The 18,153-nt window shown below is 38.9% G+C and overlaps 1 protein-coding gene across 2 annotated transcripts in view; it reads left to right on the top strand.

The window, feature by feature from the left end:
- CDKAL1 (CDK5 regulatory subunit associated protein 1 like 1) overlaps positions 1-18,153 on the top strand; it is a 667,880-nt gene that overhangs the window by 221,148 nt on the left and 428,579 nt on the right. For both annotated transcript variants that reach the window (XM_053668249.1, XM_053668248.1), the window contains one exon: positions 4,473-4,521. In XM_053668249.1, the coding sequence (XP_053524224.1) occupies positions 4,473-4,521 (49 nt within the window). The remainder of the gene's footprint in view (positions 1-4,472; positions 4,522-18,153) is intronic.

An 18,153-nucleotide genomic window follows, 5' to 3' on the forward strand; every position in this document is an offset into this window, starting at 1 on the left:
AATGACACAATATTTTCATTAAATCATTAATGAGCTTCTCCCGTTTATTTGTAATCAAATACTTTAAAAACTTTTTTTTCTTCAAAGTTGGTTGACCCTTACTTTTAAAGTTCTAGAGCTTCCTCATACCACCTGGTGATTAAACAATCACATGTAGGCAATATTTATTTTTCTGCCAGAAAGGCAGATGTAATCAATCACTTTTATAAATCAGAGGCTATGTTTTGAGCTGCATACATTCATGAAAATTCTATGTGACTATCAGGGTGAAAGAATATCTCTGTTTCTTAAAATAAAACACATATATTTAACTTTAAAATATTTTCATTTACATAATTTCACATTCACAGAAAAGCAAAGCAATTACCATAAACTCATTCCCCAAATTCCCCAAATGATAATTTTTAATAAATTTGCTAATTATTCTCATTTTATATGTACACATTTTTTCTGCTCCTTTTTGAGAGGAAGATGCAAACATGATGCCCCTTAACTTCTAAATATCCCTGTATTTCAAAGACAAAGGTATTTTTTTTGCCCACGCTCCGCCCCAGACAAAGATATTTTTTACATCACTGTAATATAATAATGAAAACAGGAAGTGACACTGATACAATATTGTATGTCAGTTTGCAGACCATGTTCAGATCTTGCCAGTTGTGCACATTAGTGTCCTTTACAGGAAGAGAAGCACCGCAGTTTCAAAGTCAGATCCAGCTGTCAGGTCTCTTCAGTGCCCTTTGATTTTGCCCAGTTTTTCATTCAGTTTTATGGCCTTTACATTAGAACATTTGACTGATTACCCTCATTAGTTTTTGGTAATAAAAGCTTTTTTTTGAGATGTAATTCATATACCATACAGTTCTTTCATTTCAAATGTGTAATTCAATGCTTTTTAGTGTATTCAGTTATGTGACCATCACCATAATAAATTTCAGAATATTTTCATCATTCCAAAAGGAAACCCATTACTTCTTAGCAGTTTCTCCCATTTCTTTCCCTACCCATCCAAAGGCAATTAGAAATCTACTTCGTTTTGGAAGATTGCCCTATTCTGGCCATTTCATACACATGGAATCATTTACTATTTGACTTTTTTAGTTTGGCTTTTTTCATATAGCATCATGTTTTAGCATATATCAATACTTCTTCCCCTTTATGGCTTAACGATGTTTCATTGCATGAATATACCAACTTTTTATCAGTCATTTGATTGCACTTTGCTTGTTTACACCTTTCTGCTCTTAGGAATAATGCTGCTACAAGCATTCATCTACACTTTTTTGTGTGGACATATGTTTTCATTTCTCTTGGATATATGAGGCTGGATCCATGGGTGGGTGGGTCAGAAAGTATCCAGCCATGTACTGTGAGAAATAGAGATATTTATTGAAGAAGGTATGAGATACAAGAAACATTGTACATAGGACAATGATGCCTCAGTTCCCTTCAAAGTAGGACCTCACACAGTTCTCCCAATTGCCAGCAGCTGCCTTGTCGTATTTTCCTGAATCTCACTGATGGTCTGAAATCTCTTCCCTTTCAGAGGTAATATTAGTTTTGGGTAAAGCCAGAAGTCGCAGTGCACCAAATCTAGGCTGTAAGGGGGCTGAGTCACCTGGGTGATTTGCGGTTTCGCCAAAAAATTCATGACACGTAATGCATGAGTGGCCACATTGTCATGTCGAAACAGCCAGTCACCAGTTACCCAGAGCTGCAGAGCTGCGGCCTTCTGAATCATCCAGGTAGCTTTCCACAGAGAAATGTTCAAGCTTAACACAAAATGTGATGCAGATTCACTTCTGTACTTGCTCAGTCATTTTGAGTACAGTGGCCACACTGTAGACATGTTCATTCAACGGCATCTACCACCCCCTCTGACTGGTACAGTGGAGTCGTCATTGTTCATTCACGCACATTCCAGTCCACTCTCCTTGGCTGCCAGGGTACATTGATGTTGCACAAGCCATTCTTGTTAGATTAGCAATGGCCGCGCTTTTTCTGGACTGACCTTGTATATTCTCATCTTGTAAAGGTGACTTACAATATTACATTAGTTCCAGGCGTACAGGTAGTGATGAGACATTTATGTAACTTTTGCAGTGATTGAAGTGACTACCTCATCATTTCCTTATATCAAAGATTCATCACTACTGAATTCATTGACCCCTTCACTGTTAAATCAGGCATAACCGTTGTAGTCTTTACGTTCCTGTTTGTTTGTAGCAGTTGACACTGTTGTCTGCTTCTCCTCTTTCAACTTTTTGTTACTCTGATTTTGATCACATTCTTTTAAGGAAACCACATGGACTCTCTTCTTAATAAAACCAAACCTGACGCTTCCAGTGGTTCCAGGTAGATGTGTCTCCAGTTAGGTAGGATTGTTTGGGACTAAGACTTCCCATTCTCAGAGATTTACTTTGATTTTGGCTGCATCCCAATAATTACTGCTACTGCTGACACCATGCTGGGCTAAGTGGTTGGAGGCAGAGCTGGATTCAAGTGTGTTTTCACGTCTTTCCTTATTTCATATAAGACACTGGGGCAAAGGAATGAATGCTTTAAAGAGATTTGCCATTGCATTTTTGGTGAAGTTTTTTTTTAAGCCTTTTTTTTTGTTCTCAGTTGAGATCATTGCAGCATTGTTATATATAATAAAGATTAGAAATAGCGTACATCCCATTAACAGGGGAATGGATTAATGCATTATGGTGTATCCATACATGAGTGAGATACTAGGTAGCTAGTAAATGAATGAAATAGATCTGTATGTCCTGATGATGTATAGAAAACAAGTCCAGGGCCGACCTATTTTATATATCATCTATGTGTGTTTCATAATTTGTGAACCAAAAAAAGGGAAAAGAAAAAAACTGCAGAGCAGTCAGACCCCTTCTGCACGATTTTGCTTTTTGCAGTTTCAGTTACCTGTGGTCTAGCACAGCTGGAATATTAAATGGAAATTTCCAGAAGTAAACAGTTTTTAGGTTTTAAATTGCGTGCTGTTCTAAGCATCTTGAAGAAATCTCATGCCGTCCTGCCGGCCTGCTCTGTGGCCCCGGGATGTGAGTCACCCCTTTGTCCGTCCAGTGTGTCTGTGCTGTGTGTGCCACATCCTCTGGTCACTTAGTAGCCGTTTCTTTATCAGACTGGCTGTTAGAGAGAGAGACATGATCGATTATCAGTACCTGGTTTTAATTGTCCTATTTCATCATTGGTTATTGTTCTTAATCTCTTACTGTGACTAATGTATACATTGAACTTCAGTGTAGGTATGTGCGTAGAGGAAAAAACATAATAGGATTTGTTACTGTCTGTGATTTCAGGTATTCACTGGGGGGATCTTAGAACATACACCTTACAGATAAAGGGAGACTGCTGTGTACAGGGTGGGGAAAAGTAGGTTTACAAGCCAGGTGTGTTTGTTCGGAGAATAATGCAGTTACTAATAAATAATAACACAATGTTAATCTCTTTTGTGTGCTCACAGCTGTAAACCTACCTTTGCCTACCTTGTATGTTTAGCACTAGAAAATGTCCTGGTATCTACTCCTCAAACTATTATGAGTGATTTCTTCTGAGGAGTGGGAATGGAGGGTGGGGGATGGTACGGGGACTTTATTTCTGCTTCATGTTTCTAGTTTGTTTGAATTGGGTCATCAAACATGTATTTCTTCTGTAATAAAGCAGTGATGAACTGAATATTAACTTATGATATATTCTTCTTTCACTTTCTCCATTCCTTTAGCTCCTTGGACTACAGTCCTTGCTTTTTGCATTTCCCTTCTAAACTCCAGCCACTCTTACCTCAGTCTCCCTAGTGGGCTTCTTATAATCTAATCCTGCTCATCCCCCAAGAAGCGTTCCTGGATCGCTCAGCCAGGTTTCACCGCCTCTCCTCCTTGATCTCTCGGCACCCTGGGAAATCCTTCCCAGCCGCTGTGTCGGGGCTGCAGCTGGCGTTATTTGACTTTGCAGTCCCTGGGCCTGAGCACAGCGCCCGGCACAGGGCGGAAAGTCATTAAAAGGGGTTTCAGTGTTCAAATAATAAAGAATGGAATTTGGGGTAGATCCCCTTAATATCAGTATGTCTTTTTCAGTAGTTTGTCATTTTCTGCCATTTTTCTCGAAGCTGTGTGTGAAGAGACACGCTTTAATTAAACTCCAGTTTGTGTCTCGGGCCATTCTCCGTCGATGTTGACAGGCTGTGCTGGCAAGTCTAGGAAGTCTAGTTCAACATCATACGGTTTTTGAAACTGTCGTTAGAAGACAGGAGAATGGCAGTTTCACACTTTATTGTAACAAAAAAAACAATACAGATCATTTTAAATAATATCTTCAAATGCATTAATTAAAGAAAAACAGGATTTGTGCGCTGAGATGTGTAACACTGACTCAAGCAGAATGATAATCACAGATTAATATCTCTTCTCTGTGTCAATTGCTTCTCTAACAGTTTGTTTTCTTTTCAGGTTCAACAGATAGATCGTGTAGTAGAAGTTGTGGAGGAAACAATTAAAGGTAACTTTTGAGAGCGAGATAAACAGAGGTATATATTGTACGTAAAACTGCCTTTTAAGAAGAGAGACCCGGATGAGACCCAGAGACGGTGTGCTGGACTGGGGAGCCCGGTCGCCGTCACTGCACTCCGGGAAGGAGCCTCGTCACCAGCTCCCACTGTTCCCAGCTCCTTAGCTGTCTCTTCAGTCTGTACTCTTTAGACAAATTTAAAAAAGATGGAGAGTCATCCACCATGGCAGTCTCAGGTGTTGCGATGATTTCTGGAGGTGTTAAAGCATGTGAGATTACATTAATAAAAATAATGTATTTTTTGGACGCTAAGATGTGGGCCCCCCCCCCCCCAATTTGGGAGTAAAAGTGGGGCTGTGTCTTATAGTCTGAATGTATCTTGCCTGGCTCATTGGGGGCGGGGGATGACGGCCTATGTTATTTATGTTATTAAATATTTTACCATGTTTTTTTCTTCAAAATTTTTTCCCTATTTTCCTCTAAAACCTAGGTGTGTCATATGGTCCAGTACATCTTAGAGTCCGAAAAATTTGTTACAACTTAATTAACATTTATTGAGGATCTTATGACAATTTTTGTTTTAGTTACAGATTTAAAGTTTTGCCTCTGACTGTTTTGTGTATTGACAGATCCCATATAAGAGACATGTATTGGTTTATCTTTTAAGTGAGTCAGCTTACAGTTATTTATTTATTTACTATACTAGGGTGATGTTGGTCAATAAAATTACATAGATTTCAGGTGTACAAATCTGCAGCATGTCATCTGTATACTGTATTGTGTGTTCACCACCACAAGTCAAGTCTCCTTTCATCTCTGTTTATCCCTCCTTTTACCCTGTTTTACCCCCCTCCCCACTCCCCTTTCCCTCTGGTAATCACCATACTGTTTGTTATCTGTGTCTGTGAGGGTTTTTTTTTTTTTTTTTTTGCTTAATCCCTTCACCATATTCACCCAAGTCCCAAATCCCTTCCCCTCTGATGGCTGTCAGTCTGTTCGGTGTCTCTATAAGTCTGTTTCAATTTTTTATTTTTTTTGTTTATTTTCTTCATTAGATTCCACATATAAGTGAAATACGTGGTACTTGTCTTTGTCTGCCTTGCTTACTTCATTTAGTGTAGTACTCTCCAGGTCCATCCATGCTTTGCAAAGGCTAAAATTTCCTTCTTTTTTATGGTTGAGTAGTATTCCACTGTGTAAATGAGCTATCTTTTTTTTTTTTTATCCATTTGTCTACTGGTGGGTACTTAGGCTGTTTGTAAATCATGACTATTATAAATAGCAGTGCAGTGAATATAGAGGTGTATATATATGTTCTTTTGAATTAGTGTTTGGGTCTTTTCAGATATGTTCCCAGAAGTGGAATCAGTGGGTCATAGGCAGTTCCATTTTTAATTCTTTGAGGTAACTTCACTTCACACTGCTGTCCACAGTGGCTGTACCAGTTTGCATTCCCAGCAACAATGCCCAAGGGTTTCCCTTTCTCCACATCCTCGCCAGCACTTATTGTTTGTTGATTTATTGATGATAGCCATTATGACAGTTGTGAGGTGATATTGAGATTTTAATTTGCATTTCTCTGATGATTAGTGATATGTAGATCATTTTTTCATATGTCTATTGGCCATCTGTATGTCCTCTTTGGACATACAGAAATGTCTATTCTGTTCCTTTGCCCATTTTAAAAAATAATTTTTATTCATTGACTTTAGAGAGAGGGGGTAGGGGGAAGAGAGGAATACATCAGTTCCTTGTTCAACTTATTTATGCATTCGTTGGCTGCTTCCTGAATGTGTCTTAACTGGAGATTGAATCTGAAACCTTGGCGTATCAGGATGATCTAGCCAACTTAGCTACCAGGGCAAGGCCCTTTGCCTATTTTTCAATTGGATTGTGTTTTAGTGTGGAGTTTTATAAGTTCTTTATAAATTTTGAATATTAATCCCTTAGCAGGTGTATCATTGGCAAATATGTTCTCCCATTTAGTGGGTTGTTTTTTCATTTTACTGATGGTTTCCTTTGCTACGCAAAAACTTTTTAGTTTGATATATTCCCATTTACTTTATATTTTGTGTTTCTCTTTCCTAAGGAGATATACCAGAAAAAATATTGCCACAAGAAATGCCTGAGATTTTACTGCCTATATTTTTTCTTCTAGTATTTTTATGAGCTTGAGCCTTACATTTAAGTCTTTAATCCTTTTTCAGTTTATTCTTGTGTATGAAATAAGAAGGTGGTCTGATTTCATTCTTTTACACATATCTTTCCAATTTTCCAACAACACTTATTAAATAGAGTATCTTTATCCCATTGTATGTTTTCTCCTTTGTCAAATGTTAGTTGACTATAAAGGGGTGGGTTTGTTTCTGGGCTTTCTATTCTGATCCATTGATCTATGTGTTTGTTTTTATGCCAGACCAGGCTATATTGACAACTGTGGCTTTGTAGTATAGTTTGATATCAGGTAGCAGGGTTCCTCCAACTTTGTTCTTCTTTCCCAAGATTGCTGTTGCTATTCTGGTTCTTTTGTGGTTCCATACAAATTTTTGGAATGTTTGTTCTAGTTCTGCAAAATAAATATATTGGTATCTTGATAAGAATTGCACTGAATCTACAGATTGCTTTGTGTAATATGGACATTTTAATAAGGATAATTCTATCCATGAATATGGTATATGCTTCCATTTATTTCTATTTTCTTCAGTATCTTTCTTCAGTGTCTTATAATTTTTTGAGTACAGGTCTTTTATATCCTTGGTTACATTTATTTATAATTTTTTTAATGTGATTGTAAATGTGTTTGTTTTCTTAATTTTCCTTTCTCATAGTTTTTTATTAGTACATAAAAATGCAACTGAATTCTGGATATTTATTGTGTATCCTGCTACTTTACTGAATTCATTTATCAGTTTTGGTAGTGGTTTTTTTGTTTGTTTAATGGAATCTTTAGGGTTCTGTATGTACAGGATTATATTATCTGCAAATACTTTTTTTTTCCAGTTTGGATGCCTTGCTGTTTAAGTAATCTTGGTTGTAGGTCCTTGTTTTTCATCATCTTGAATATTTCATGCCAGTTGTTTCTGGCCTGAAATGTTTCTGTTGAGAAATCAGATGCCTGTCGTATGGGAATTCTCTTGTAGATAACAAACTGTTTTCCTCTTGCAGCTTTTAAGATTCTTTCTTTGTCTTTAATCCTTGCTATTTTAATTATGATGTTCTTTGCTGTGGGCCTCTTTGGATCCATCTTGTTTGGGACTCTTGGTACTTCCTGGACTTCTGTGTCTTTTTCCTTTACTAGGTTAGGGAAGTTTTTAGTCATTATCTTCTCAAATAGAGTCTTGATCCTTTTTTCCTCCTCTTCTCCTTCTGGTACCCCTGCGATACAGATATTGTTAAATTTCATGTTGTCTCAAAGGTCCCTTAAACTATCTCTGTTTTTTTCTGCTCGAATTGTGTGTTTTCTGATACCTTGTCTTTCAAATTGTTAATTCAATCCTCTGCTTTATTCCTTATAGTGTGTTCCTTATTGCAGATATTATATTCTTCATTTCATTTTTAATAGAATGGGGAAGGGAGGGAAAAGAGAAGGAGAGAAACATCAGTGTGTGGTTGCCTTTTGCATGCCCCCAACTGAGGACCTGTCCTCAACCCAGGTACATACCCTGAGTGGGAATCAAACTGGCAACCCTTTGGTTCATAGGCTAGCACTCAGTCTACTGAGCCTTACCAGCCAGGGCTAGATTCTTCATTTCTGGCTGGTTCTTTTTTATGGTTTTTATGTCTTTTTTATTGCTGTTATAGTTCTAAGTTCCTTGTAGTTCTAAGTTTCTTGAGAATCTTTATAATCTTTTTTTTTAAACTTTAGATCTGATAAATTCCTTGCTTCCTTTACTTAGCTCTATTTTTGGAGCATTCTCTTGTTCTTTTTTTGTAGCATGTTTTTTTATCCCCCATTTTTGCTGCATCTTTGTATTTGTTTGTGTGTATTAGGTAGATCTGTTAGGATTCTCAGTCTTGGTAGGGTAGCCTTATGTAGTAGCTGTCCTGGGGAGTCCAATGGTGCAGTCCCCTTGATCACCTGAGCTGGGTGCTCTAGGAATGTGCATTCTGTGGGCCCTGCTGTTGTATTTAAGTCTGGGTTGCTATTGGTCCATTCATACATGAGGTCAACCCTCAGGCTGGCTGACTGTGGGGATCAACCCTGATCACAGTGTACAAGCTGCTGTACAGGTGCTGATCCACACAGAGTGTAATTCACCTTAGCTGTGTCTAGTGCCTGCCAAGATCTCCCTTTGGATATACCTCTTGCGAAGCTAATTGGGTCTTGTTCTGATATTGTTTGAAGCTGTCCGCTAGGTGTGTTAGTTCTGGGGCCTCTTGAGAGGGACTCTGGTGCAGCCCAATGCCAGTTGCTGCCTGTGACTGGCCATGGGCAAACTGTTTGCAGATGCAAAGTGATCCATTGTTTGTGGCTGCCTTTGCTGGGCCTGGGTGTGCATGGGATGGACCAAGCTACCCACCAGGGCTGGCTTTTACCAGCACTAGGTTCAGGGTTAGGTTAGCAAATGTGCTAAAACATCTCGAGATCCACCTCCACCTTCCTCTTAGTCTTGTGGTGCTCAAATTGCATAAAGTAGGTTCTCAGTGAGTCACCAGGCAGGGGGCTAATAGTGTTCACTAGATTGATGCAAGTTCAAACTTGGCACCAGTGCTGAGTCTGAGGCAATTCAGCAAATGTCCCAAGGCATACCAAGTTTAGTTGCCACCTGCTGGGTGCTCATAAACCTTTGCGTTGGGGTGGGATCTCAGGGAGTTTTTCGAGTAAGGTCAGCAGAGTTTATCAGGGTAGAACAGACCAGGGGTTGGCCATGTGAAGGGGGAGGGTTCTGCACTGATAGATGTACAAGAGAAAAATGTCCCCTGCCCTAGAGCCACACAACTCAGTCTATTCCAGATTCTGCCTAGTGCCTGATCTCAGCAGGGTGGGACCACTGGGAGGGTAGGGCCAGAGTGTTTCCCATGAGGGGCACGTGCCAGTCAGTCTTTGGGGAAGATGCTGGCAGTGGCCTCCATCCCAGAGCCAGGCAACTCAGTCTGTCTCAGATTCTTCCCAGACCTTGGCAGGGCAGAACCACAAGGAGTGTGGGTCTGCTGGGAGAGTGGGGCTGTGGGATTTCCTGTGAGGGGGTGGTGCCACTCACATTCATGGGAAGATGAGGGGGCATGGCCCCTACCCCACAGCTACCCAACTCAGTCACTGATACCCCCTAAGTCTGCCCAGACCTCTACACCCCAGCCCAGGCAGCTGACTCCTTAGTAGGGTGCAAGCTCTGTAGGGTGGGGCTATCACCTTTCTCCGAGGCTGTTGCAGTATTGAGGGAGACCCAAGAAAGATGGGGACTCCTGTGTGGGAGAAGAACTCTGCTCAGGGATCCTGGAGGCTGTTCCTTCAGCTCTCTCCCCAGAGCCACAAACCCCAGACTCTCCTCACATGAAACTAGTCTCCTTTGCCATCCTTCTGCTGGCACCCGGGGTGGGGGGTGGCTATGGTCAAGATATTATGTATTGACCCTTTAGGAGGTCACCTGCGTCTTCAGCAGACTCTGGGTCTTTCCCTGGTAGACAGAATCCCTGCTGATTTTCACAGCCAGATATCGTATTATGTCAGCACCTGTTCTAGGCTGTGGTACTCTGGGTTGGGAAAGTCTGGCTTGGAGATGAGACCCCACGCTCCTCATGGGGTTCCTTTGTATCTGAGATACCCCTCGGGATCTCAGCTATCCCTCCCTTACCCCCCCCCCAACCCCTGATCTTTCCCCCGGTGGGAGTGGGGTCAGCCCTTTTCATGTCTCTACCCTTCTTGCCAGTCTTGATGTGGCTTCTAAGACTTCTTCAGCTAGTCTTACATTGGTAAGTCAGGTTGGTAAAACAACTCAATATTTTAGTTGCGATTCCACTTTGGTCCTGGCAGGAGTTTTGTGTAACGTTTACCTACTTTGTCCTTATCGTGGAGCTCCCTGTTCTTTTGTTTTTTTTAATCTTATTTTTATTTTTGTGTAAAACAGATTTAACTTACATTTTAGATCAGGAAGACAATTTAATCAATTATGAGATAAAATTATTTGTATTTTTTCAGTATTATTGAGATACAATGGACATTTTTATGTTTTTCTATCACATAGTTATAGTGTTCTTTTTTAAAAGCATTTTTAAAGTTCAATTTTGATACCTCTCCAAGGTGTAATTTTTGTAGTTTCACTAGAAAGTAGAATTATACTTTGCTTGTTTCATTAGCCAATGTTCTTTGAAATAGATTTTTATAGATATTGTTGAGAAATAAGTCATTCTTAATTCTGTAGTTCGATTCTTAATTTTTAAAAATTTATTGATTTGAGAGAGAGAAAGAGAGAAAATGAGAGTCATTGATTTGTCGTTCCACTTATTTTTGCGTTCGTTGGTTGCTTCTCTGTGCCCCGTCCAGAGATCAAACCTACAACCACAGTGTATCATGACAATGCTCTCGCCATCTGAGCTGCCTGTCCAGGGCCTGACTCTTAAACTGTAGCCTGTTTTTACTTTGTTAGATTTGTACAAATGAAAGCTGGTAATATGATATTAAAATACTAAGTTAAGTGCATTGAGGGTCTCACAATTTTTACTATTTTCTTATAAATGAGAAATTTGCTTTTAAAGCAAAAACAACCAAATAGATTACTGACCTCAAACTGAGTTTTTTTTTAACCACATACTTTTCTTGCTGGTTTGTATCTACTACCTTCCATATACTGTTATTAATGCTTATTAATTTTGAGCCTTTGATTTATTTAGAAATGGATGAGCACAGTATATGAGAATGAGTCAGTACCTTAATCTTCTTTTGAAATTCCAAAATAAAATGAAATGTCATGATTAAAAACTTTAGCATTGATAATTTGAAATGTTTTTTGTTTTTCCAAACCATCCTTCAACACTATGTTGGAGAATTCAGAAGTCCCAGAATTTGCTAGGCAGGAGTTGGACACACATTCACACTGTGCCATGGCTGCTCTCTGCCAGCTGAGAATCATTGCCTCCGTGATTGTTTGATTGAGCTTGTGAAAGCCGTGCTTCAAGGTATTTGAAGATATTGTAGCCTTATTTATATTCTGTTTGAGTGCCAGAAACATACTGTCCATTCAAGATTTTTTTAACAGAAGTTAACGAAGATAACACAGGAGAAAATCTAGGTGACCTTGGGTATGTCAGTGACTTTTTAGGAGTAACACCCAAGGCATGGTTTTTGAAAGAAATAATTGATAAGTTGGACTTCATTAAAATTAAAACTTCTGCTTTGCAAAACACACTGTTAAGAGATTAGAAGACAGTTACAGACTGCAAGAAAAATAGTTGGAAAAGACATATCTGACAAAGAACTCTTAAAATTCAGTAATAAAATAAACAACCTGATTTAACAAATGGGCCAACAACCTGAACAGAAACTTCAAAAAAGAACATATACAAATGGCAAATAAGCATCTGAAGAGATGTTCAACACCATATGCCATTCGTTAGTTGGAAATTGAAAGGATAATTAGCTACCACTGGACCCATATTAGAATGGCCAAAATCTAAACCCATTGACCACACCAAATGCAGATGAGAATGTGGAGCAACGGGAACTCTCAGGTGTTGCTGGTAGGAGTCCAAAAGAGTTTGGCAGTTCCTTATAAAACTAAAGATACTCCTTCCATAGGATCCAGCAGTTTCACTCCTTGGTGTTTGTTCAGAGGAGTTGAAAACTTAAGTCCATGAAAGGACTTGGGTATTTATAGAAGTTTTATTCATAATTGTGAAAAACTTGGATATAACCAAAATGTCCTGCAGTGAATGGGTAAACAAACTCTGGTACGTTCAAACGGTAGAATATTATACAGTGCTGAAAAGAAATGAACGAGGAAACCATGGGAAGATGTGGAGGAAACTGAACAGTAAATTGCTAAGCAAATGAAGTCAATTTGAAAAGGCTATAGCTCTATACGCTGTGATTCCAACTAACATTCTGGAAAAGGTAAAACTACGGAGATAGTAAAAAAGATCGGAGGTTACCAGTGGCTATTGGGGGGCAGGGGTAGAAAGGGATAAATAGGCAGAGTACAGAGATTTTTTTAGGGAAGTGATTCTGTTTTTTAGGGCAATATGATACTGTAATGGTGGGTACATGTCATTATACACTTGTCCAAACCCACAAAATGTACACCACCATGAGTGAATTGTAAACTGTGGACTTTAGGTAATGATGTATTGGTGTAGCTTCATTGATTGTAACAGATGTACCACTCTGATGGTGGGTGTTAATAATGGGAGGGCTGTCTGTGGGGAGTGGGGAGGGTGGGTATATGGGAACTCCTTATCTTCTGCTCAACTTTGCTTTGAACCTAAAGGTGCCCCAGAAAATAGTCTATTAACAAACAATGGATAGTAAATAACATTGTGCTCAGGGGACTGCCAAATGGCTTGCAGAGATATAATTTCTATAGGAAATCATAGAAGATAAAGGTAAACTGTGTTTCCTATATTCATAACACTTACATTACAAGTACAAGTTTTCTTCACCAAGCAATTCTGACATTAGCTCCGCAGGGTTGGTGCAGATGTCCTAGGCTAAGGCCTCCTGTCTTACAAGACAGCCACCACTTCAGATGCCAACTGCAAGTCCAGGTTTTCACCCATACTTCTGGCAGACCAACTATAAATGCAGTTGCTACAACTACCTCCTTTGATTAGATAATTTGCTAAAAAAAGCTCACGGAATTTAAAAAGCTCTTTACTTGCTATTGCTGGTTTATTATAAATGAGGCAAGTCAAGAACGTCCAAATGGAAGAAGTGAACATGGAAAGGGATGCAGAGCCCCGTGTTCCCTGAGTGTGCTGCCCTTCCGGCACCCCGGTGCTTTTACCAACTTGGAGGCTCCCCACATCCCATCCTTTAGGGGTTTTCTGGGAGCTCCATTACATAGGTAACAATTGATTAAATCATTGACCACTGGTGATTGAACTTAATGTCCAGCCCCTCTCCCTTCCATGGAGGTGGAGTGGGGGTGTGTGGCTGAAGGCTCCAGCCTTGTAATCGTACGGTTGGCTCCTTTGTTTTCTACCCCATCCTCCAAGAATTTCCTCACTAGCGTAAACTCAGACGTGGTGGAAAGGGGCTTACTAAAAGTAACGACCAAAAAAAAGCTCCACTCACCCCTACCAGTGAGGAAATGACAAGTTTTAGGGACTCCGTATCAGGAATCAGGAAGGAAGTCCATATATGTATACACACATATGTATTTATTATATCACAGTATCACAGAAGGGAGGGCTCCTCACAGAGGAGTTTGGGCTTGAGTGGGTTTACTGGAGAGATTGCAGTTGGAGTTAATTATAAGAGTCTAGAGCAAGAGATGAGTTGAACTTGATGGGGATGTTCTTTGGCAGGTCTGGATTGAGGTTAGGAAGGCTGATGAGTTGTCTTAGTAATACAATGATAGAATTTTAGAGATGGAAGAAATAATTTTGTAGCTGTCCTTACTTTGCAAGTGGGGAAGTGGAGCTAGAAGGGGCAGGTGACTCATCAGAGATCTCCTGGTTGATAGAGAACAAGGCCCGTCAGTGAACTTCTGTGTTTCACTTTCTGTTTCTGTTGCCACTACTTCATCTAGAGAGCACAACTTAGTGAAATAGCGTGCTTGTTGGCATTTAACCAGTTGTTTGCTGTTTTTCAACATACTACTTTTTTGAGGCTTAATTTTCTCAGTTAAAAGTAGAGAGGATTTAGTGGGTGATATTTTTGAGATACTCAGAACACAACTCATATTAATATTTGTTTTGGACTATCTCCTAATACCTAGACTGTTGGAATAAGTTACTGACATTCACTACCAGCGACTGCCCTTTCAATCTGACTGTATATACTCCTACCTTTACCCTTGGATTATTTTATTCTTGCATATGTGCCTTCAGTGGTTGCCTGTTACCCACCAAATTTTTTTCTTCATCATTGTTGGCACTGTTGCAGATGTCCTTATTTTTCTGCCCTTTGTCCCCCTCCTTCCAGCTCCCTGCTCCCCCTTCCTCTGAGCCATCAGCATTCCGTGACCTTAATTATCTTCTACTCCATTCTGCCATCCTCACTTTTTCTTTCATTAGTTTCACACACGCCTTTGGCTCCAATCATCTATTTGTTGTTTCTTCTGTTGTTTGCAGTTTGCTTCACATTCATCTTAGGGTCCTGCACAGAAGTAGATGCAGTCTGTTAGCCTTTCTGGATTCATTCTCCACCCTTCTCCACCTGATGTGTGTTCACGGAGGCTGGCCTGTGTGGACTCCATCGGTTAGATCCTTGCTCTCTGGCATCTAGTCCAACTTAGTCCATTGGACTTTGGAGGTGTGACTAGAGCATGAGTTAAGAGTTTGTGTGAACTTCTCACCCCATCCCTCCTGTTATCCTGGATTGGTGGCTTCTCTTTCTCAAAGGCCAAAACTTCTGTCAGGTGGCTCCCTCTGTTCATCTATATATCCAAGTTCCTGTAACGGTTCCCTTCCTTTGATTTTGAGGGCCCAGGAGTAGAAACAGCGCCTCATTGTTGCTCCCCTTTGAATACCAAATAGTCTCTTATTGGTTTTGCTAACCTTGCCAAAATGTAGTAAATAGTCCCTTTATTAAAATCTCTTCAATTACACAGTATGCCATCTGCTTTCCTGGGACCTTGATGGATACGTGCTCTGTGAGAAGCAGGACTCAGCCCAGAAGGGCCAGATGGAATATGGCCCGACGAGAGGATTTCGCCGTAACTGTCTTGTTTCCACATTTGGTTTTTGTTGGGCTCTCGTCATACGTCTTCCTCGAAGGGGGTTTCGACAGACAGCCTGTGCCACCGCCTGTTGGCATTCTTCTTACTGCTCCTGATGCCACATCAAGTAATGTCTCAAAAAATGTATTAAGAAGATACACTGAAAGCATTTAAATCTCTTATAGTTAACATAAGACTGTGCACAGCATATTCCATCTGTATCTTTCTTAGATGGGACTAAATGGAAAATTTCACGTTATTTTGCATTAACCCTTGCTATTTAAATAGTGGCCCGAAAATTTTATTCATTTTATAACATTTGTTCTATGAATTTAGGATTTTCTTCTGTTATCTTGATAATGCAACAAGGCATGTAACTCAACTTAAGGGAAGAAGTACAATGTTTAAAGAATTTAAATTCCTTTCTTTTAAAAATACTCATGGTTTTAGTCTTGGTTTACAAGGTCATTAAAACTTTTCTGTTTAAAAGCTCTGAAGGGAATATAAATCTATATTTCTCCTGATATGTGTACATGATGTCCTCAAAACAGAAAAAAATTTAAATGTTCTTTGTAAAAGATAGTCTAACTGGGTCACTTAAGACAGATATTTGCAAGTAAATATTGCCTGTTGAAATGAGAAAATTATTTTTACTATTAAGTCATATTTCTTTCCCGGTAAACATCTAATAAAAGAAATCTCTCTTGTTATTAATATGTTTGCTGTTATTTTATCATTGTAATTCCAAATGCCTCCAGTGTTGGTAATTCAAGACTTTCCGAATATGGCACAGTCTTTGAGTTTAATTGATTTTCTGTTTTCTGTAACTTCTTAGTAATTGGTGCAATCTGGCATTAGATTTATCTAAATTCCCAGGTACCTCACCAAACAGCTCTTTCTCATTGCTATTACTCTTCAGCCTGTCAGATTCTGTACTTTGCATTTGATGCTAATTCAGAGCATAAACTGTTCATAAAATTGTGACTGGAAGGCAGAACTCTGTAAAGTGTGGTTTTATCAGTATTAATCCTAAATAACTGCTCTACAAAGTCCAGTAGGGATATACTTAAGCGTAATGGATATTAAAAAAGCACATTTGCTTTTTTAATATTTATTTTCAATAAACAGTTTTATTGATTTTCAGTATATGCTTTGAAAGAACACTTCATGCTATAGTTACTATACACTGAATATAGTGGAAAAAGTGCTTTTGGTTTTACATAATGAACACAGTAGTCTCACTGGTGTAATTAAATAACTGATTAACTTCTAACATCTAGTAACTCAAGGAGCAAGGAATTTTTTGCTATTGTTTTTTAGTTCTTTTTTTCTTCACAAACCTGTTTGTTTTATTTACCATGGTAATATGTTGTTGGAGTTTGGTAACCATTGCATTTTGCCACTTCTCAAATGCATCAGTTTACGTCTTTTGCTATCTCCTTTCCTACCCCCCTTTTAGTTCCCCCAAATTAACAATGGGATTCTATCTTTTGTTATTTGTCCTCTTTACATCTATACACATTATTTCTGGAATGAATATCATTGTTAATTATATCTGTCTTATATCAAATCACAGTATTTTCAGAAATAAGAATAGGTAAATTTCTTTATACCCAAAGAGCAAAGTTATAGCCTAGTATTTTGAAGTTGATTTTTCCCATCACTTTATTCTTTATCTTGGTTTGGAATGATGACTAGGAAGGACTCTCTGTTAGGGAAACCACCATGTCATCTCTTGTCTGTATTTCTGTGACTTTGACTTTATTGGGCAAATTGTCAGCCCTGTTGCCAGCCACCCTCATATTGAGCAGCAACAGTGCTGTTTATCTTCTAGAAAATGTGCAGTAGATGCTCAGGAGTCATCTTTAATCCTTGTAAATGGTCATCATGTTTACTGGTTAAAAAAAAACAAAAGTAGTTAAGTAAATTTAAGTTTGTGTAATATTTTTTAGCCATTAAAAATTTTAAAATGCAAATAAATGCTTAAATATGTCCCACAGGTGGATTCTGCTGCTTTATGATGGCTTCAGAGTTTTTATATGTTTCGGTTTGTCTTAAATTTAAGTACACTGCTTTAATGCATTTATCACTTATATTTTCTTTTCTTTTTGAAGATGCTTTTTCTTGTGGTTCGAAACCACCTTTTATTATTAATGGAATTTATTTATATGAAGACTGGTATTTCATTAACTTTTGATATATTTGTTCTGGGATGGGGAGGGTACATAGTGTTAAACAGTTCCTTAGGTTGATGAACTTAACTGTGGTTTTCACATAACACGGTTATAATGGTTCATTGGATTTGATTGTTGGAAATGGGAAAGGAAATTACTTGAAGCTTGAAGCTCTCAGGCTTCCCATGAGCCAGCCCTACCGTTAGTGGTCCACTGACCTACCTGGTCAAGTAGCCCCATCCTTTCTGGTCAAGTATCCACGAGGACTTCCCTCCCGTGACACTGGGCTACTGCGTTAACTCCCGCAAGTCTTGATAGTGCCTGTGCAGACTACACGAAGGTGAGGCTATAAGCATTGTTAAATTCTCTTACAATGTGTTATTGTAGTCTAGACTTTTGTGAAAGCCGTTCATGTAAAATGGCTTAAGGCTGAATATTTGATTTTAAAGTTTGTATATTAATCATTTTTATCAGGTATTTGGTATTTACTCTAAGAGGAGTTATTTAGTAAAGAAAAGGAAACACTAAGTAGATCAATTAATCCTGCTTTGAGGCTCACATAGAAAACATGAAAATTAGTATAAATAAAACTTTAATGTACTTAAACATAGACAATTTTTAAATGACTCTCTTCC

This window comes from Artibeus jamaicensis, unplaced genomic scaffold (genome assembly GCF_021234435.1).
Source record: "Artibeus jamaicensis isolate MK-2021 breed Jamaican fruit bat unplaced genomic scaffold, CSHL_Jam_final contig_482, whole genome shotgun sequence".
In the NCBI taxonomy this organism is placed as follows: Eukaryota; Metazoa; Chordata; class Mammalia; order Chiroptera; family Phyllostomidae; genus Artibeus; species Artibeus jamaicensis.